We start from the raw sequence: 22,616 nt of genomic DNA, 5'->3' as shown, positions 1-22,616 counted from the left end.
CATTACAGTGAACTCTACCAACTTAATGTCATTCAGTTTTAAATCCTTCCTACAATAATTTTTATCACAAGAAATACTTTCAAAACTTATTTTCACTGATGAGATTACATCAAAGTTTCTAATCGTACACATAAATTGCTAGCGACACAAAATGTCATTACACTCAACTGCCCAATGTGTTGCATGCCTATATTCGTAAACCTTTGCAGTAAAAATGAGTGTAACACATCTATACCTTTACACATCTTGCTTTTCACCATGTACTTTCTTAGCAAAAAAGAACAATTCCCACTCACAATACACTGTATGTACTATTAAACGGCTGAGGGGATATGAAAATAAGAAAGGTAGCATAAACAAGATGCTATACATGCCAATAACAATGGCATCAACGTGAAATCATCTAAATTGCATTGGAGTGAATTGAGCACCAGCTATATATTGTGCTATGCAAACATGTTTATGAACGCAAGGAACCATTCATGATTGTTACATCATTTACAAAAAATATTTTATCAAAATGGTGATTTTTATTATCATATAAACATGAAGGATAATACAAAATAATATACTTTACTAGAGGAATGTGACAATTTTTACTAAATGGCACAATCCTGAAAATTTTCCATGCAAGCAAAACCCATACCAAATAAAAAAATGTATAAACTTAATGGTTCAAATAAATCAGCATCATATTATTGTCCAAACCATAGGTGTATATATGAATCAGTTTATTAGACATTGCTTGAAGACATCTTATTAAATGCTTTCACATGACATAGTATACTTAATGCAATATATTTTAATTTTATTATATACTCTCCTTTTATATAAGTCATGTAAGTTATTAGTAGACATTTCACATTGTTTAAACTATTACAATAACTTTCTCCATCTTTCAATAATCTTGATAATAGACATATAGGTACTTTTTTCTCATGACTGATCTGTTAGTTTCCACCTTCAGTTTCACAGCCTTCTGATGTAAATAGGATGACTGTATATAATATCTGTGAATCGAAAATATATGAGCACAGAGAATATCTTTTTTTGAAATGTTCATATCCCTTTCGTTGCATAAAAGTATTACCACACAGAACAATCGTGCATTACTCCACATATAAATCTGAACTAGTGTTCTGACAATTTGAAATGTTACACAAAAGATCTAATAAGCACATAACATTTCAATGCCTTGACAAGAAAGGAGTATGAATAAATGTTATCAGTTCATTGGAAAGAATCAAAATATAAACTTTTAAACTCTGGTCAAGTCATACAAAGTTCATTATACAATTTTACGCAAAAATCCAAAAATGAGAACAATAAAAAAATATTTTTTGAAGAGAAAGAAATCCCATCAAGGTATATATGATATATGTTATTGTTTATATTAAAAATCAAGTTTTCCAAAGGGCTGGGCTGCACATCAATGCATTGAATGAGAAAAAAACCTGGCAGTGATGACAGCAAAGAAGTTGTGCTTATATGTAATTAAATATCTTTTGAATTTCACACCTGGTTCAGTTTTTGGCCTGAGTTTTTATCTTCATGAAATCATTTTCAGTAGCTGTTGAAGTGAATATCACTGAAAAATTCAGCAAGGTTTTTTCTTGCGTCATGCTTCACAATTTGAAGTAATGGCAAGAAGATAAATGACCGAGTTCTCATAAAAAAACTCCTAAAAAATATAAGTCAAACATGCAGAAACCGCATTGCGATACATAACCCATCCTGATACCTGCATGATACAACTAAAGCACTGTTATTTTCACTCTAATTTCCATTTTCTGTGCAGACCAATTGATGACAGAAAAATATTTTAGAGATAGAAATCACAGATGAAATTAAGACTAATCAGTTCTCCAAATCAATTTGAAGAAAATACAAAGAACTCCAGAAAAAGTTTCACAGAAAAGACTATGTTCAATGTCATTATTGCTGTAGATTCTTTCACATTGACTTTCAAAGTAACCAACAAACAACCTAACACAAATTTCTCAAGCAAACACTGAAAAATTTTATACAAACAATTCAACTGTCTCTCCTGTATATCTTTTCAAGAAACTTGAAGAAGAGCTTGTGGGGCAAACCACGAGAAATTTGCTGGATGTGGGTTCTTATTAAGTTGTAACTTTCCTCTTCATATGTTGCATATGTTGCTGGTAAACCTAGTTCCTCATACAGGTGTTTTACTGCAGCAATGCAGGCAGGATCTTTGGAACCATAGCATTCCTATGAAAACGAAAAATTCTTTTAGCTTTGAATAATAAGTAAAAATATTACTAACCAACATTCCATTCATGGATTTCATTATATCCTAGAGCAAATTAAAATAATAAAAGTAAATTTACAATTAAAAAAAAAAGAAAATATAAAAATTGTTTAACTGGATTGCATTTTCTCATGGAATCAAGGTAACACCTACTACCTTGATCAAAAAGTTTCCGGAATAACCACCGTGTGGCGCTCCCATCGTTCCGATTTGAGTTCTGTTTTTTTTGTTAAATTGGTACATCTGTTGTTGATATTCCCTTTAAATCTTAGTGTCATAACTTGACATTTGCAAAAGTTACGTAGCCAAGAGTACATCTATCTCTGTGTGTGTTGGCGATTTTTTACAATTTCAGAAATGGATTTAAATTTGCAACAACGAACTTGTATTAAATTTTGCGTAAAAAACGGATTTAGTGGCGCACGGACGTTGGAAATGTTGGAAAAGTGTTTCGGCAACGATTCTCTAAAAAAAACGGTCGTTTACCAGTGGCACGAGCGGTTCAGAAGTGGTCGTGAGTCAATCGAAGATGATGAACGCAGTGGCAGACCATCGACATCGAAAGTCGGTGAAAAAATTGATAAAGTAAAAGAAATGTTGGTCAATAACCGCAAATTAACCATCAGAGAAATAGCGGAGGACTTGAACATTGCCTATGGATCCGCCCAAGACATTGTGGTTAATGATTTGGGTTTCCGTCGTGTAGCAGCAAAGTTGGTGCCAAAAGACCTCAATTTCATGCAAAAAAGAGACCGTGTTGACGTCGCAAAAGACATGATTTGCGAGGCTGAATCCGATCCCACATTCATCAAAAGGATCATTACTGGAGACGAGACGTGGGTTTATGAGTACGACACGCAATCCAGACATCAGGCAAGTGAATGGCGTTCACCAAATGAGCCGAGACCAAAAAAACCACGTCGTTTTCAGTCAAAAAAGAAGGCAATGCTGACGGTTTTCATGGATTACAACGGTGTAGTGCATCATGAATTTTTGCCAGAAGGCCAGACAGTAAACAAAGAGTATTATTTGGGCGTTATGAGACGTTTGCGTGAAGCAATTCGCCGAAAGAGACCAGAAATGTGGGCAGAAAACTCGTGGATTTTGCACCATGATAACGCACCGTCGCACAGTGCTATCATTATTCGTAATTTTTTGACGAAAAATGCAACAAATACCATCCAACAGCCACCGAATTCACCTGATTTGGCTCACTGCGACTTCTTTCTGTTCAATCGAGTTAAAAAACCATTACGGGGAACGCGTTTTAGCAGCCGAGAGGAAGTAATGGAAAAATCGCAGGAAGCACTTATGGACATACCGAAAACCGAATATAAAAAATGTTTCGAGGATTGGATCAAGCGCTGGCATAAGTGTGTTGCAGTCGATGGGGATTACTTTGAAGGGGACAATATAGATTTAGATGAATAAACTTGTATTTTTAATTTTCTGAATAAATTCCGGGAAATTTTTGATCAAGGTAGTACACTAAGGAACAGAGCCCATTTTCTAGATTTTGACAGATAACACACTTATATTTATATTATTTGTCTGTGAGCTCTTTCTTGGTAAGCAATTATGAACTGTTCCGTCCTTTTAGAAAAAAATAAGAATTTTTGCAAAAAACTGACAAAAAAAAAATAGTTTTCCAAACAAATGATTGCCCAGTAGGTTTTGTCATTCATTTCTGACTAATTTAAAAGATTTTCATAATATGTATTGACATGTAACAGAAGGTAGTCGAGTCGAAAAAGCTGATGAGTAAGGGTGTTGCCTACAGTCATGGTTCAGGGACAGATAAATGCTCAAGGCCATCAATTTCAGTCAACAATCCCTCCATCATGGTACATTTCTGAAAAGTGACCTGCAACAATATCCTGCATGCACAAAACATAGCATCAACAGCATGAACCCATTAATTTAAAGATGGGCTCATGAAAGCCCTATATTGTCCTCATGATTGCTTCCATCAGAGATAATTCCAAGCCCACAATGTGGGCTGCCACTGCATTTTATGCATCCTACAATCAATTATGCTTCCCTGTCAAGGCGAATGATTGAAACACTTTTTATACACACAAATTATTGCATTTTAATTTTAGATCATTATATTTCAATCATCGTAATCCATCCCAAAAGTTATCAGGTGCTTGAAAATCTTGGATGTTATGCTCAAAAAGCCTTCATAAAAGAGCAGATATCTGAAAGGTATAATATTTTTCCATCACTAAACTTTAGCAGAGTATGGTCAACTTAATTCCTCTGGTCTATTTAAATCTAGATTGGTTTGGGTTATCTCCAATTTATTTCTTCCGATTTTATTTCACCCTAAAGGTGTCTATTCTTTACCACCTCCATAACAACCCCCCCTTTTAATTGCTTTGACATTAGCATAGTCTTAGTAGCCTCCATGCAGAGACCCAAAAAGGGGGAATATTGGAGAATATTTTACCTACTGAAAATGTTAACAGGAGGATTTTCAAGAGATCATACAAGCATTCGTATGATGTTACATGTATACTTGTATTTGTAAATACAATGCTGAGTGCTAGATACCAATGTGATGGTTTTTCTTTGCCAACACTGTATCACAGCCAATTCTGACAACTTAACTCTTGGCCTTGGCTGTGGCAGTTGATACTAACTAATATTCTTCATTTGGTCATCAGTCTTCTAGACACATTGTCAACTCTCACCAATGTTGCAGAATAGTGTTTAAAAAGGAGCCTTTATTTTGGTCATCTCATTCACAAATTATGATTTTTGCGAAACCTGAAAATGCTTTTATAATAAGCTTGAACCAGTGATCCTCAGCCTCACTGTTGGGTCCACTAGTCCTACAATACTTCTGTTTCTTAGAAGTACAAATGTGATGCTAAACAAAATGAGGACCAAAATTTCTGGGTCTCAATAAGGTTGAAAAGGAAAAAGACTTAAACAATTCACATTGCAGTATATGACATCAAGGAGACACTTATGCTCCCCTCATCCTTGAAACATCTTTCAGCAATGAAATCTTCTGCCTCCAGGTAAATCTTGCGGGAAGGAACCAGTCAAACGACACTAACAGTATGAAGATCACCACTGAAGGAAAGGCATACCTCAAGAAGGGCCCGTTGTTCTCGGGTTGCTCTCTGTAATGCCACAACTATCAACCAAGTGCACTTGCCATCTTCAATGTCCATTCCAACCTTCCCTGTGATTTCTGGGTTTCCAAAACAATCCAAGAAGTCATCCTATAAATGAAAAATTATGGGTAAAAGAGTTAAAAAATTGGAAATAAATGACATATTGGATAAATAAAAGTTTTAATAAATAAAAAATTTTGTTTTATTTTTTCAATAATAATAATTATTATTATTGTTTTTGACCCAATATCTGAGATACTCTTGAGAGATAAATCAAGGACAAAAATCATAAGCATATCCTATAAAGCCTAGTTTCTTCCAAATTTCATGTGCACATGGTGTACACCTAAGAGACCAATACCTTTATTTGATTCTACATGGTTTTTAAGTATGCCTATCCTGAAAGTGTCACGTTCATTGAGAGGACAATTAATGCTGATTATGATTGATAAAATAAACCTAATTGTGGTGTTTTCATAAAAAGCTGCTTAGTCACACTGATTATAAGATACATCTGTACAACATGAATGAAATTCAACTACCACATCAGCCCATTTTCTAACTCTAGCATGCATATTACGGTATCTGTTATAACCTATGTTCTAGAAGTGAATGAAAACTCCTGGTGGTACCAGAGGAGGAGAGTCATGGATATCTTACCTTCATGAGAATAAGGGACACAAATTCTAGCGAGAATATAGTATTCATCTTATAAAACTATATCATTATCATTTGAATGCAATCACAATGAAGGGTACTGTAATCTATCAGTAGACTAAACCTGAACATAGAATTTCTTCCCAACCATGCTTTTAAATCAAGGGATGAGGAGTTTTCTTCATGCATTCTAATAAAATAATATTGACTTACACATGTTTAGACAGATATGATGGTTGAAAAGACGTTTTTACCTATTTGTTAGTGATAAACGATTGGAAAGCAGTGAAATGATGTTCACCAATAAACTAGACTGTATGTTGTAACTTAAGTTTCAATGATCTTTACTAATACAGGTATTACATGTATTTCCCTGTAATTTATCACACAAGTTCCTCAGCCAATGAAAGCTATAATTTACTCCAATGAAATAAAATATTAGATACACACTGGACATGTTCCCCTCATCAAAGATATATAATTTTAAAAATAGCTAAATTTGATCAAAAATTTAAAAAACGTAAGAAGTGCTATGGTCAGATCGACCAGAAATGATAGATAAGTGAACATAAACTGTAATGTTAGCATGAAACTTTTAAAGGTGCTACACTTTTTTTAGCCACCAAATTGCTATGCACAGGTCTATTTTAACATAAGGTCCCTACACAATGGGACTTCATCACAATCACAAAAGCAGTATGAGGGAAAAATATGACAGATTTTGATGCCTCACCTGAACTTGGAAAAATTGTCCCATTTCTAGAAGAATTGTTTTGGCTTGGCGATGAACCTCAGGATCTCTTCTTCCTGACTGAAGAAAGAATTTACATAAATATTTTTAGATCATTGCCCCCAAAAATTATGTATTTGTATGCATTTTTACTATCTTTAATTAAGACTAAGTTAATTAATTTTTGTATTCTGGATCAACAATCCATATTCTCGACCAATGTTTCCAACTGGTCTGAAATTAACTTCAATACCCTAACATAGTGGGTCGCAGTAGTCCATGGGGTAGAGCATTGGACTGCTGACTGGAGGGGCCCGGGTTCGATTCCTGGGCAAGGCACTCTGGGCACCTGCAGCTCCACCCAAACTATGTGATTTTTTGGGCACCAGGTCTTTTTTGGAAACCATAACCCGCACAGGGAAAGGAACTGGCCCCCCTACCCTGATATGTGAATTTCACATGCCATCAGCTTCGACTTGAGCTTCGACTCCAGGCCCTCCAGTCAGTAGGCCAACGCTCTACTCCTGGACAACCGTGACCCACCAATTTACTTATATATGAGGGAATATATTTTACTTATATGAGGGATTACATACTCACCATATACATTGCTAAGGCAACTGGGAGTTGAAATGAATAATATGCAGTTTTATACTTGACTATTGCATTGTATCTCCCCATAGTGAACAGGTCTAATTGAGGTTTTCTCCCGAACTGACTAGAAAGAAGGTCCAAAGTTTGACCCATGTTAGTCTTCAAGGTGACCTGAAAAAAATTACACAAAATACCTGTCATTTCATATGGGTGTATACATTAACATAAAATTCTATCGACAAGAACCTTCATAACTTATTTATGCAAGGACAAACTTCGGAGTGATTGGGAATGTGTCGAGAGGGATATCGATACACAATTTTGATAATCTTTGGGTTAAGGTATGCTTAGGGATAGGCAAATTGTGGGACAAGGTTCTATGATTAATGCAGGGGGAAAGAGGAGCAGATTTTTCGGCAAAATTTTTACAGAAGTGAGTTCCTTAAAGCTGTCAATGATAATTTTCATAAACTTTGACAAAACTGAAATTTCAGCATCAGGAATTTACATATTTTGTTTCATAAATACTCACATCATGAAAAAGCTCTACGATGTCCATATAATAAGGCTTATCACGAAAATGTCTTCTCAGTAACTGATATATTCCTTGTTCCAAGAGAACGCCATCATTTAAGGCTGCAGGACCAATGCCACCTTTACGATACCAACAAGGTTTGCCCCGTCTCATTTCAGCACCATCCATGACATCATCCACAACAAGATAAAATGCTTGCAACTGCAAGTGAAATGGCAAGTTAATTTGATAATATTTTTCACGGAAAGACAAGTGTTCCACATCATGAGGGTTTTAAAACATGCACATGCGCAATGCAAAATGTCACTTGGACTATTTTCACACATTACATTTTAAGTTTACAGTTTAAGATAAATGTGAAAAACCCCAGGCTGGGATGGTGCTCACACCAAACTTATGCCACTACTAATTGCCATAAGGTCAAGGCAGATATGCAACAAGGCCACCATTGGCCATAACCAAAGAAGACAGAAATTGAATGCCTTAATTTCATTCACTAACTTATCCCAAATTTTCAAGCTAAGAAAATTGATCCTACCAGCTCTACACACCAGCCAAGAATGCGAGCCAACTTAAGGTTTTCTTCAGTTAGCTCATCAGGAGAGGCTAAAAGACGATAGGACAGAACCATTGCCAGTCCTCTGTTTTTCTTTCCAGTTGGGACATTATACTGTAAAACCTGAAATGTATCACAAGAGAACATATAAGAAATGCGCCAAATGAACATGAAACAATATTGCTCCAATAACACTATATACAGCAACTTAAACTACATTGGCTATGTACTTCTGGGATTACCCTCGTACATGGAATGAACTCGCGAAAGTAAAATATACACCAAAATTAATGATTCAGTCAACTGAGTGTCATATCATTCAGGGGAGAGCAGTAAAAAAACGCTTACTCAAGTATTTCATAGTTTTTATCTTTCCACAAAGTTCACACCTTTTCCCTGAACTTACTCTTGTTCCAGACAAGAAATTCACAAATACACTATGGCAGAATATTAACCAAGAAGAAATTTGAAAGAACCCGATGAAAATAGAGACCTTTGCAAACCACTTTGTGGCATCAGGCACATCAAGATGACGCCCTGCATCTGTAAGGTCCCTGACAACATCAGGGAAAACAGCCATGAATTCCCTGCTCTCATCCTTGCTTGCAGCTGTACCTGTCACAGCTATTGGGGCTGTAGTAAGGTTTAGAGTTGACAGAGACCTGCAAAGTTAGAAAATCATTTTAGTAAGCCCAAAAGCAGATGCACAAAGTAACACATTGAAAGATAATATATTTATTACAATTTTACAATTACACATGAATATACTTATTTTACATACTTTATGTTAACATGATCAAATAAGTGAATTAAACTAAAGAAAAATAACAAAAACAAGAAATTTGTTAATCTGCTTTTACACATTTACTATTATTGAACTGAATAAAACTGGAAATGTATTGATCTTGATTCTATTAATGAAATTAATGACTTATAGAAGTTTTTAAGTAACCATAAAACAAGAAATGTGACAATGGAACAATTTCAAAGTGTAAAAATCATTTAATTGATCTTTACACTTTGAAATAGTTACATTGCAATTCAAATTAGTGGAAGACTCCATTAAAATCCATTCCTAGTGGGGCATCACCTATACTTTCTTCGAATTTGTCAAGAAATGTGATTTATTTACCTGTTTTTCGGACTAAAAACTATGGCTTCCTCACGTAGATATTAGCTAAACCTTACAAAAATGTCTTTTGCTATATTTACATCAGCTGCACACTACAATAAAGCAGGAAACCCTACTTCTGAGTTCACCACCAAATCTTGATAACAACAAGTTGAGACTTTCTCACCTCACGCACATAGATGACCCTGCCTACACTTAAATGAGGTACCAATGGCAACCTTCAGCCACATAGATAACCTCCCTTAGGATGATTACAGACTATCCTTGTTTATAGTGTGTTCACCTAGAAAAGAGCCTGCATAGTTAAGCTCTCCTTAGTCAGGAGAGGTTCCCTACACCAGCCACCTCCCTCCTTTCCTCCCCCTCTCTCTCTTTTGCGCATCTCTCACCAGGAATAACCGAGTCCAATTGCTCCATTTATGCTTTTTCTGGTACAACTTTTGCGTTTGTTGCACATATTCATTACTCTTTGATTCAGTTCTTATACACTGTTATGGCATTTCACACAGTGATGCCACAGTCTAGGTAAAGTTAGGACCCTAACACATGCCTTTGGTGATGGGCAGTTTGAATTTCCATCTTACATAGAGAAGAAATTTGGCAGCACACCATGACTCTTTCTTTGAAGTCAGGAGATGGGGTAACAATGCTTAGCTTGCTCTCAAAAGGTTATTTTCCACAAGAAGAAACAGTAATGGCATGAATTTAAAATAAGTTCAAAAAGTGAATCTTTCTAAGGTTGAAAAACACTTATTTTCTAGGATATCAATTATATCGAGACAGTGAAATTTACTCTTGACCAGAACAGTGGCTACAAAAAGATGTTCTTTTTCTGTCTCTGATTGAATAGCTATTGAGAATACATATATAACACCAAGAGAATGTAATGCTATCAAAGAGCACTGACAATAAAAAATAATCCTTCCACCTTAGCATTTCAGTCCTTGTCTGATGAAGTAATTTGCACAGGAATTGAACAAAGGATTGTACATAGGCTATTTACCTTGAATGAGCATGGGAAAACAGCAAGTATGGATTTTTATTGTACCCAGATAAGACAACTAATAAAAGATTCACATTTCAGAGATTAAATAAATTCCTGATCTTTGTTTTAGTCATCAAATTATTCTTAGTGGCCATAAGATAGGCTGTCAAGAATGAAAGAAAAATTTTCCCAGTATGAAGAAACAATGGAAAGGAGATACCACAGAAGTTGGAAGTCACATGATGGTAGATTATTGCTGTAACATTCAGTGAGGTTGGCCAGATAAATCTCACTCTAAATGGTGCAGTTTAAAAAAGCTTTAAAGGTGTTCAATGACTGATTATTTCATATTCTTCTTTGATTAAATAAACTGATTTAGTAACATGTGGCTGTTTCCACAATCAGAGACAAACTCTCTAATCTTTATAAAAAAAAGTGACACTGACATCAATTAACAATTTGGGATAGCTGCCAAAATATTTATTTTTTATCTCCCAGGGTCACCTCAGGGTATTGACACTACATACATTATCCAAATTCCTATAAAAATAGCAGATATGCTAGTTAAAAATGACCGATTCTGATAGATGGTTTGTTGAATTGGCATATTAGTTAGTGACATTACATCTTCAAAACCATAAATTACAGGAAGACTGATACCATTTGAAGCAGTCTCCCAAATATTTCCAAGCACAATCTTGCATATATTTCCAGGATTCAGGATTGGTTATTGTTAGCCACCCATTCATATTTATGTTAAAATACAGTATCTCCCAAGTCCTGGAGGCCATTTTTAATGAAATGCTTCCATCACGTTGATTTCTCATTCAATTTCTTTACCTAAAAGTAAGGAGTAGTAGGTACACCCCAAACCCACTAATCACTGTCATCCTTTCCATTTACCTAAATTTTAAACCAATAACGCTAGTGTGATGCCATTTAGGGAAAATTCATACTAAATATACCAAATAGTAAATACAATTAAAACTTGGGATTTTTGACTCAGTATTCCAAGATATGACAGCTTCAGTGGCATTGCTTAGGTATTGGGTTGGGGAAAACTGATGTTTTACAAAAGGCATTTATACTGGCTGAAATGATGATAATTGTAACAATTAAGTTACTTCCAAGTTTCCAGATAACAATTCAAATTATTACTTATTTCCTTTTATATGTGCAGGATAAAGGGTTTGTACCCACAAAAACAAGTTTAGGAGTACATTACTAATTAGACTACATTTAGGACTTGAATAAAGATAAATTTAATCAGTATAACACCTAATTACATAGTTTAGAGTCAGACAGCATTCTTGTGATAGATACATAAGCTGCACATGAACCTCTCAGCAAAGGCATTAGATTGGCATTAAAGTTAATTTTTCAGTTTAATAATATAAAATTACATAAGTAATAGTATTTATTTTGAAGAGAGAGAGGATGGGAGGGATGATGTATAAAGTTATATTTCCTGTAGGGAAGATCAAATGGCAAGTGAGAAGTGAGCAGGCTGTGGTGGTTGGGGTTAAAGACTGTAGAAAGGAAAACGGGAGAGGGTTAGTGGACTGAAAGAATGGAGATGAAATAATTATAACTCGTAGGCTGAGAAGAAAATTTCACAGAGATGGTTTCCTCAACTTTCTCAATTCAAGTCTCAGTTCTCTACGAGAAACAGCGTCATTTAAGAGACATTGAAATCATCCTCGATACTCTGACTGGGCCAACACATCTAAACCCTGGACTTCAGAGTTTGAGGAGGTAACTATCCTTAGTTGTCTCCCCATGCCTATGCTACTGGACAGGTTGCAGACTCAGGGGGTACACTATTATTTGCACATTTTCGCCACACTATCGGTAACTAAAGGCATATCGGCTATCTTTCCTATGCGATGTAAATTACATACAAACTACAATGGTACATTTATGAATTATCCGACAAGATATCAACAATCCAATATCCACGAGATAGGGTGTAGGAATGATTAGCATGTGAGAATAAATGCTAAAGCATATACTAAAGCGAAATGGCAACTAAACATTTATCATAAGTTTGAAGAAAAACCTCTTTCTCTCTGTCCCCCTTTCATCCTTTCCCCACACACCGTGGTTGGGTCAAGTTTTCTTTTCCTCTCTAAAAATACTCGAGGATGTAGCTCAATAGGTTATCTTAACGTATGCTTCCCGTCTTACATACATTTATTTTATCTGTCACTCGGAGGTGTTGAGCAAACGTCAAGTCATAACATTAAACATTCATGACGCAGGAGAAGTATTTTCAAAGACGTCGAACGCAAACATCGAGGGCTGCGTCTTTCACACGTGCACCCAACGTGGAGTTCACGCGTGTCATATCAAATCTGTCAGTCGACACACAGAATAACTGCCTGTTAGATAAACCGCTCAAGCAGAAGCATTAACGAGAGGCCATACTGGGAGAACAGATAAGGCAAAAGTCTCCAAATTCTGCAAGCAATCACGGACAAATCCAACGCCCTCCAAAACATTTTCCGTTCGCAACACAAAGCCATATTAATCGCATAGATTACGTGTAGAAAAATGACACTTTTCCAGGCAATTCTCCACGTAGCGTTCACATTAGAGTAATTTCAGTTGAAAAAATGTAGTTTGCCACTCCGCGCACGTATCAGAGAGATCATAATTAACGGGGAGATCAATTAAATGTTGACTCTTCTTATCGGTGTCATAATCCTAAGGGTTGAGTATAATTATAATTTCTCGATTCCACAGCACTACTTATGAACGTTAAACTCGTAAGAGCCATACTGTTAATTTACCGCTATGTTTGATAGCCGAGATACGTACGAGGAAGACTAATGACACTTTCCCAGTGTAGCCTGACGTTGGGTAGAAGGATGGGGAGGGCTGATTCAAGTACTCCGTAATTCTGAATTCATTTATTTAAAAAATTCTTACATATCTTTCGTCCCAACGAACAGAAATGAATCTTCTGACGCAAACCTTCCCGCGCTGGAGAATGCCTTTGAATGGAACCGAGTAGCAAGAATGGTAAACAAGCGCCAACGGGGAATCACGACGACGAAAAACGGGTATCCAGCCAACGATCGCAACGAGAGTTAATTAGCCTTCCCCAACAGAAAATTAGGCGGAAGGTTACTGGGCTTCTCCTATTCTTCCCCGAGATTCAGTGCACACGTCTGACCTTGGTTCCCGTAATAGAGGACGGTGAAGGTTAGTCACCCGTTATAACATACATTCCGTCTAATTAAGAAAGGTTCTTATTAAGTTTTATTTATTGACATGAGCAAGTATTTCTATTATTTTGGTTATGGAATCCCAAGGCTACAAGAGTCTGAATGGATTGTAAAGAGATGTCTGTCTTCAATTAAATCAATCTGTTAGTTACACGTATTTAATTTGCGCGACATCAATGATTTATAAAAAGAGAGTTATGATAAGCTCGATAGGTCGCTAACCTTCTACATTTTATCTCGTGAACAATTTCTTAGAGAGCGTAAAAATTCGCAAAAGGCGGTATATCACGGATACGAGAAATACGGAGGGGTCCCGATATGCATTATAAGGGGACGAAAAACAGAGAAATTCCTGAGTGGATTTAAGAAACACAATAGAAGTTATTCCCCATGACATTATCACGGAGAATGGAATTGAAAAATCTAGCCACTTTCAACACATCCATGGGTCTGGCGAAGCCATTCCATTACACCCAATCGAAGGGAAATCGCGTGTTCCTAGTAAGCACTGCGAAGGACGAGGGTTAGAGCCTGAATATTACCCTGTTAACTAAATCCGGAGTCAACAGAGAAGAGCGAAAATAAAGTAAGGATGTGATGTCCCATTGGTTTCCATAATCGCAACACTACAGGACATGAAACGAAATTAAAGGAAAAGCTGTAGGATTAAGGATCAGGAAGCGTTTTCCGAAGATTTCTTAAGTGTCACAAAAGGGGGCGCGATGGGAAAGTTTGATGGCCGAAGATGAAAAGGACATGTCGAAGATAAAAAACAAAGCCAATGGAAAACTGCGGAAGAAGGCCACAAAACAAAGAAAATAAAACTGGGCAAACAACATCTTTAGACGAGGATAAGTCGCACTATTTGGGAAGCAATATCACCAAACATCTGAAAACCAGAATACATACTTCACAATATGTTTAGAATACACAATTTAAAATGTCCATGAAAGCCTTTTCCAAAAAGAAAAATCTACCCAAATCATTAGCTTACAAAATTAAAAATTATCGATCGGGAAAATATACCGTTATCGCCATACTTTAAAACTACCGGTCTATCTGTTTGGCATATCTTGAAAAATATCAATATACAGCACACATATATCTGAAGAACTTTCAAGAGAAAAAATTGGCTAACATGACCGCATTTAAAAATGGACGTGATTCCTGGATTACAATATTTGTTAGTTGTAATAATGGTGGGATATATACACAGGTATGAATACTTATAATCACATGCATTCAAAGTCAATTTTTTTAACCCACGAAGAAAACTGTAGTCGTTAAAAGATGTTACGTGACAAAATTGTACATATTACAATATCTATTTGATAGAATTGAGAAAGTACGTTCCAATTTTTTTAAATGTCAACAAGCAAAGGTAATTATATATGCAATACTTTTTTGATGCTTTACTAGACAAAAAATTAAAGTATTTTTCGCAAATTTCATCTATTTTTGCACTTGAGTTGGCAGTCACGTGTATCGGAGACAGTCCACAAAACGTCTGCACGGCACGGAAATTATTTTCTCTCTAAATCTGAAGGTGAAATCTTAGTTTTCTGTCGCTTTCCTGAGACCCTTAGTGGTGGTAACGAAGTTCAGGGAACTAAGCGGGCATTTGTAAAGAATCCCCCGCAGGATGAGGTTGGCTATTGTCACATATTACTTCGGCTATTATCTCACATAGGACCTCGTCCTCTGTCTATGTAGATCTCAGATCTCCTCCCCAACACTTGAACTAAGCAAAGACGAGAAAGACTTTTCAATATTCCTCACGCACGAGAGGCTGTATTTTTTAGGAGAGTGACGCTTCGTGGACTTTTTTCCGCGGCCGAAAGCAGAGGGTCGACCACCCTTGTTTGACATGCATACCCTCCCACTTTCTCCAGTTTCATTTCCCTGATTTCTCCCATCCATCTTCATCGCCACCTCTCCAAACTCGGGTGAGCCACCGTTTATCTTCTCACGTAGTAATGTTGTTAGCATCACTGTCCATTGCTATTTCATATATGGTAATATCTTCAGGCTTACAAATATCCTTCTTGAACAGAAATAATTGAAATATTCTCACAGTATACACACTGCAGCTCCACCAAAGCTATGTGATTTTTCGGGTAGCAGATCTTCCAGGGAAACCATAACCGGCACAGGGAAAGGAACTGGTCCCCCTACCCTGATGTGTGAATTTCACGCGCCGTATTAGGCTTAGTACTGGGTGAACGCTACCATCACCTACCAAACCGACCTTCGGGTTTATTACTGAGTTTATGTTTTTTTATATATGTGTATGTTAATAGATAATGATATTGGCAATTTAAAGTGTAAAATAATACCTAAAGAATATTTTTACATGTCCCGCAACTAGCATTTCTGATTTCAATCTTTGAGAATTCACATTATAAAAGAGACCGATTAAATTTCCCACTTAAATGAAGTGTTATGCTAATTTAACAGTTAAAATGTAATCTAGAGACACAATTATGAATGAACCCATGATAAGATTTGTTCGGTCGCTAGGACAAAGAAATCTTATCATGGTTTCATTCAACTTGCGACAAGAACTGCTTCATAATTGACTGTAAATTTAGCAAATACTTGGGGTAGATAAAACTATTTTCAAATTAACTAATTAGAAATTTAGCACATAGTGTTGACACAATCGGTACCTGAAAATACTTATTATATCCGAGGGAGCAGTGTTAGAAACTTCGGCATATTAAGCCGTCTCTACTTGAATAGTTGGGATGGCCGCAGCAGAGAAGTGATTGTAAACAATTGAAATGTGGTGCTACGTGAAAATGATGAAAATATAGCGTAACATAAAAACCGGTTAGTAAAACCGTCCAGTCCCATACTAGAACCAGCCCGTGAACTATCTGTTAGCCGGAGAGTCGGTATTTTACGGGATAGGAACGATTCTAAATATTTTGGGAGATGTTTACGATACTTGCATTTGGGCGAATTAAGAGGCAAACAGACCCTACATTTTTTCAGTGTGCTTAATAACCAACCCACGGTGCATTGCAGGCGGTGCCGTCACAAAAAGGAAGGAATGGGGCACGGGGAAAAGGATTACGGGATTCTTTAAGAATTGGCAACCTTAGTAGTAGCCATGACATTGGGTCTGTGGAAAAGCCCTGAAATATGTTTGTTCCGAAAACTCTTTACCTGTATTTTCGTGTCTGTTCGGCAAATGTAAGCTACGCAAAAATAATGAATTTCAAGCTACGCAAAATCAAATGAATTTCAAATGTGGTCTCACCCGCCATAATTAAAAAAATGTTTTCAACACAGAAGTTATTCTAAAAATTAATTTCAACAGAGAACCAAATAATCCGTGGACCCGATTTCCATTGAAATCTGATAACAATAGAGGTACTTTTTCATTAAGAATAAACCCGGGGCGCTATCAAGGCTCTCCAAAAACATTGTATTCCATCGTTACCGATGCGATGGCTAGCGAATACGCAAAGTCATCTCTTCAAATTTTGTGCACACCAACTAGGTTGTTACCACGCATTAATGAATGTGGGTCTAAGTTCCGTGGTCGCACACGGTGTCACTGAGGTACATCGAGGGCAGCGATGACTAGAACAGATTAGAAACAAGATCCCCAATCGCGGCTTGGAGTTGATATACCCCTCGCCTCCAGGGAAAATAACGTACTTTCACAGCTACGACTCCTCAAAGCCTCGGATGCAATAATGGCATTCATTCCTAGAACCAACAGACTCCTATTCGGCATCTTCAATCTTCTCAGCTCGTATAACGCTTACGACGAACAATGAAGGAACCAAGGTCTCCCAAGAAAAACAATGCCGTAGGGAAGTATAAAATCGTATGTATTTACCAGCCACAAAAATGGCATATCATCATTTTTCCTGAAACAGAAAATATCTCTTGCAAGTATTGAAGACCCTGTCCGAATCTTGACATGAAATCGATGGCCGTAAAAAATGAGTTTGTAACCTTAGACAAGGAAAAAATTTTAATGATAATAAACGGCACCCACAACAGATTTGTCGGGAGCTTTTATAAATTACATTCTGAAAAATCTATCATTACAACATTTTCACTAGTAGCATGTCGCAGATAATATTTCACACTCTAATATGTTGAAAAAAGTGGCAAATGCGATCAAAACAAAAATTCGCCCTTTGCGAAATTCGCCCTCTCCATGTCAAACCCTTACGTGAGAAATAGTAGGACTGCGCATCTAAAAAACAACGCAACCTGTACGGATTGATATCCAGGATCTCAATTGAAGTCCCTCGCAAGTATAAGACTTTATCTGAGACTATTTTTTACTCGCACTCTGCTGGCTCCACCGTTCATTTCTTAAATTAAAAGTTCCAAGAATTCTATTTATCACCAAATTAGCAACATCGCACCGGCCAAGCAGAAAGCAGTCAGCTGATTGCCGGTTCATTTTTGGGACACCGTACCTAATAAATGAAATCATTGCGGAACAAGAGGCAGAAACGTCAGGTACAAAATCTTTCACCGGGCCATTCGCCGGGCGCCTCTGCTTAAAAATAGTTTTGTCGGAGTCCTTGCGTTCAAACAATAAAACAATGATCTATTAATAAGGAAATTTCCCAGACTCAGAGGGTAAAACTGAGAGATAATTTACGGGATTGTCAGGTACACAAGCATATCCCAAACATTAAATACGACGTTGTTTCAAAATGAAAAATGTCAATGTTTCAATACTTAAAAAAATTAACACACAAATGTTTTATCTCCAGACCGATAAAACTTGTGCTAAAGCCTTTAAATAAACACCGCATGAAAGAACATTGAACAAAATATACGTGTTTCCTTAACTTGGGAGTTTTCATTTAACGTGCTATCAACCGCAAAACCGTTCTTAATACCTTATGGATTTCAAAGCTAACTATTCAATATGCCAGTTAAATAGCTCAATTTGTAATTAGGCAATTCGAAATTTCGTTACCTACAAGGAGGCATGAAGATTTATTTCAAGGTAATTATAGAAGCAATGTGAATGTTTAAACAATATGAAAATCCCTTACATATTTCACCCCGCTCTAGAGCCAATGTGATTCGACTCAAATCATGAGTTAAGACTTTTCTGATAAGTTATAAAAATATGTTAGATGATTCTTCATTCGTTTATGTGATTTAATCAAACAAACTATCGAACATTAGAAGCTAAAAAATTATTTGAAATATGATATTCTTGACGATGTTTCAGTATCTACAGCTCCCACAATCATTACCAATTGCACGCTCTCACGAGAGAGCAGCTGGTTTCCCCGACCTTATCATGCTCAAGTATCGACAAAGGAAACCGATCATCAATTTTGAAAGACACTAACAAAAATTTGAGGGGACGTCCACAAAAATTATTATAGGAGACTTGAATACAAGACGAAATTACGCAAAACTGTCGGCAAGTGAAAAATTAAAAAAAATACCACTTGGAAATTGAATAAGAACAGTATGCAGCGGGTTTTTTCTGCTATGGTGCTTTTCTGCACAAAATTTATTTAAAGTAATAGCAAAAAGTTAATTAGGCCGATGAACCTGCGGCGATCATCACGCAGGTAGTTTGACCTCGAACAAGGATGTTGATCCTAGCAGGTTTTAAATATGCGGGCTTGGCTTATTAGGGCTAACGCATTTGTAAGCAGGTTTAAAGTTTCCAATAGAATACTGTGGTACCTCAAAAGGAAAATATAAATACTTATACCACGCGGAGTTCCCTCAGAAAACCAAGAAAATATTCAGACAACATTCGCAAAGAAATATAGTTAGGATAACCTTCTGGGGCTTGTCAAGGTCTCCGACCAAATACACAACAAATTTTAACAGCAAAGACGAAATAAAAATGGTCGCGCATTGAGCATCGTTACCATTTAACAACACAAAAATTCCTCGATCTCTTTACCTTGGATGTTTTTTCAGCACTTGAAAATTTCTCCCAACCACTTTCGTAGGCTTCGCAGGCGATGAAGTAGAACATCCATCCTCTGAACGAGATGTCAGCTGCTCACTGCGAAATGCAGGTATGGTTCGCGTAAATCCACGACTTAAAATTTTAGAAGGAAGAGGGTAAGCAGTGCTGGAATGAGCAACACATGAGGCTCCTTTCTTGATAAATGATCCCAACATCGTGCCCGTTTCGGTTTAGGAACTTCGGTGACAACTCTCCACACTTCATTCAATTTCTCCAAATTTCTGTCAAGACGAAATGTAGTTAGCTACCAACTGACGTCCACCATCACCTACGTGATGTAGGTCTCGTACACATAAACACAACGACACTGCGTGCGCCGCTTATTTCTTTCTTGCATATAAGCTTTTCACTGGTCTGACCGAAAATCTACGACCGCTCCCGACAATTGCGCATGCGCATGAAGGAATTCAATTTTACAAAAGAATCTCGATATAGGGAAGCGCAAAATATGACCTGTAAGAGTATGAAATACCTCGATGAATATGAATTAAATCGTGATATAAAAATTGGTAACGTAAAAATATGAGGTGCAACACTATGCTAACACTGCACTTATATTAATTCCCTGATCACTTTCCAGGTTTATTTGAGAGCACAAACAGTAAAATATTTTACAGTTTTATGTATTTTTGAGGTATGTGGTAATTAAATAAAAATATGAAACATTAAAAAGGCACAGTAATTTATTTTTTAATCCCGTTACTAGGTGGTATATTCCAATAAAATTAAAAGAAAATTGCATCTTTGGATAGCGCTTACATGCATCCCAGATTTTGACCTCATCTCAGTTTAAATTTCTCCACTTGGAGAGATCAATTGGATTTCTATGATTTTTGTTGATCAGGAAAAAATGCAATATGATTTGATCCAATATAAAAAACCTCAAACTTCATTCACAAAATTAGGTATATATCTATCAGCTATTCACAAATTGATTGAATCTTTAAAATTCTACCTGCTGCAGACAATATAAAACTGTTTTGTAGTATGTTCCCGGGAGCACCAAAATTTGTATGACAAGCAATCGATATATTTCCTCTAGTTTGTCATAAACTATTATATGTTACAGATGCGTTGACCTTCCACCTTCTTCGAACTCAAATTACATGCTTGCCCGATGGAAGACTTAGCTTTCATTTATAACAGAATATATAACAGTTATAACATAGTATATAACAGTTATAACAGAATATATAACAGAATGTATAACAGAAAATAGGATGTTGACCACTTGAAGAAGGAAAGTTCTAGGAAAGAGTATCATTACAAATTTTTAGAATACACATCAATTTAAGACAGACTTTAGATATAATAGATAATGTGATGACGTTGGAAATATTATACTTACGATTTTAGTGGAAGAAGTTTTAAATTAAAGAAATAAGAAATAGTGGATTACAGAGAGTATGTTACATAAATGGACAGGAAAAAAGAAATATATGGAATAATGACTCTGCTGAAGATGGAAGAAGACAGTACAGGAAACTTAATAATGAATCAGGAGGTTGCCATGGGGTTAGAGAGAGCTGGATTTAGATGAAATGGGAGGAGATTAAAGAACTGGAAAAACAATAGAAATTAGAATTAACATACAGAAAAGTTAAGACTCTGACAATGAGAGAACTAAGGAAAATAAGCATAGATGGATGGTTAAATAGAGATGGAAATATTAAACTGTGCATGGAAGAGAACAGGAAATATGGATGATGTATGTAGAGGCAAGGTGAATATGATTCACACACTGATAATTCAAGACTGTTGCTAGAAGATTAATGTGAATGTGATGAAGAGGATAGATATTCAGGTGAGAACCAAAATATGTAATTCAGGATCTCAGAGAAAAGAAAGCATTGGACTATGATTGAATACTGTCTGAGGCTTTGAAAGCATTACGATCTAATGCAATACCTATGTTGACCAGCCTAGTGAGCTGAATCTATGACTTAAGTATTTCGACTGAACAGTCACTCAAAAGAGTTTAATGTCCCTTACCAAAGAAGTGAAATGTGAAAGAATGTAAAGATCATAGGTAACATTTTTATCTGTCATTTTACAAAAGCTATCATAATTCTCTTTCTTTGAATGAAACAAAGAAAAATTGAAGAGAATATGGACGAAAACCAGATTTGTTTCCAGGTTTGTTTCCAGAAAGAGTAAAGAATCATGAGATGCCTTTGGGTGTCTAATGATGATTAGTGAAAAAATGATAGATGTGAATTGCAACTGGCATACATGTTTTGTCAATTTGAAGCAGGTATCTGACAGAGTCAACTGGAGTAAAAAATATTGGCATAGACCTGAAGGATAGAAGAATAATAAAAGAACAGTGTGCTGAGCAGAAAGTAGTGCTGAGAGAAGGAAATGATGAGAAAGCTGAGGCGGTATTAGAAGGGATGCCAAACAAGGATGCTGTCTTTCACTACATCTCTTTAATACTTATGTTGCAGAACTTACTAAGAAGGCCGTAGATGAACCAAGAGGTGATGTGATGGGAGGAGAAAGAATAAATATTGTGAAAAATGCATATGTTCAAGCAATACCTACCAGAAGAATCAGAAGAGGAGCTACAGGGCATAATGGGGAATATTGTATGAGAAGGGAAATAATTCAGAATGATCATAAATGTAGTAAAGACAAAAAAGTTGAGAGTAAGTAGGATTGAAGCAATCATTGAGATATCTATGGAAGGAAAACCCTCTGAGCAAGTGAAATCATTTCAGTATTTGCAAAGTTTTGTAACTTGGAATACAAGCTAGGAAGTAAGAAAGAGGGTATCCAGGGGTAGAAAGCTTTCAAAAAGATTTTGAC

At 36.3% G+C, this 22,616-nt stretch overlaps 1 protein-coding gene across 1 annotated transcript; it reads right to left on the bottom strand.

Moving 5' to 3' along the window:
* Nucleotides 1–552: 552 nt before the first annotated feature.
* On the bottom strand, nt 553–20,188 carry LOC139686327 (farnesyl pyrophosphate synthase-like). Its single transcript, XM_071583487.1, has 8 exons — nt 19,740–20,188; nt 8,969–9,137; nt 8,458–8,598; nt 7,917–8,120; nt 7,391–7,555; nt 6,794–6,871; nt 5,377–5,511; nt 553–2,235 (listed from the first exon to the last, which is right to left on the bottom strand). Exons 1-8 carry the CDS (start codon nt 19,961–19,963, stop codon nt 2,035–2,037), a joined length of 1,317 nt encoding a protein of 438 aa, XP_071439588.1. The 5' UTR covers nt 19,964–20,188; the 3' UTR covers nt 553–2,034.
* Nucleotides 20,189–22,616: the final 2,428 nt, after the last annotated feature.

The sequence above is a fragment of the Hetaerina americana genome, unplaced genomic scaffold (assembly GCF_022747635.1).
Source record: "Hetaerina americana unplaced genomic scaffold, ioHetAmer1.1.p SCAF_14, whole genome shotgun sequence".
NCBI classification, from domain to species: Eukaryota; Metazoa; Arthropoda; class Insecta; order Odonata; family Calopterygidae; genus Hetaerina; species Hetaerina americana.
Note: the sequence above shows the minus strand (reverse complement) of the source record. Positions and strands in the feature narration are given on the sequence as shown.

What these genes read in the sequence shown, in the direction of transcription:
- LOC139686327 (XM_071583487.1), bottom strand. Translation starts at nt 19,963, where the DNA reads ATGTTGGGATCATTTATCAAGAAAGGAGCCTCATGTGTTGCTCATTCC. An exon ending in GTGCTGAAAAAACATCCAAG is followed by an intron (nt 9,138 to 19,739) that starts GTAAAGAGATCG and finishes CTAACTTTGCAG; the next exon opens with GTCTCTGTCAACTCTAAACC. An exon ending in TCGTAGAGCTTTTTCATGAT is followed by an intron (nt 7,556 to 7,916) that starts GTGAGTATTTAT and finishes AATTTTTTTCAG; the next exon opens with GTCACCTTGAAGACTAACAT.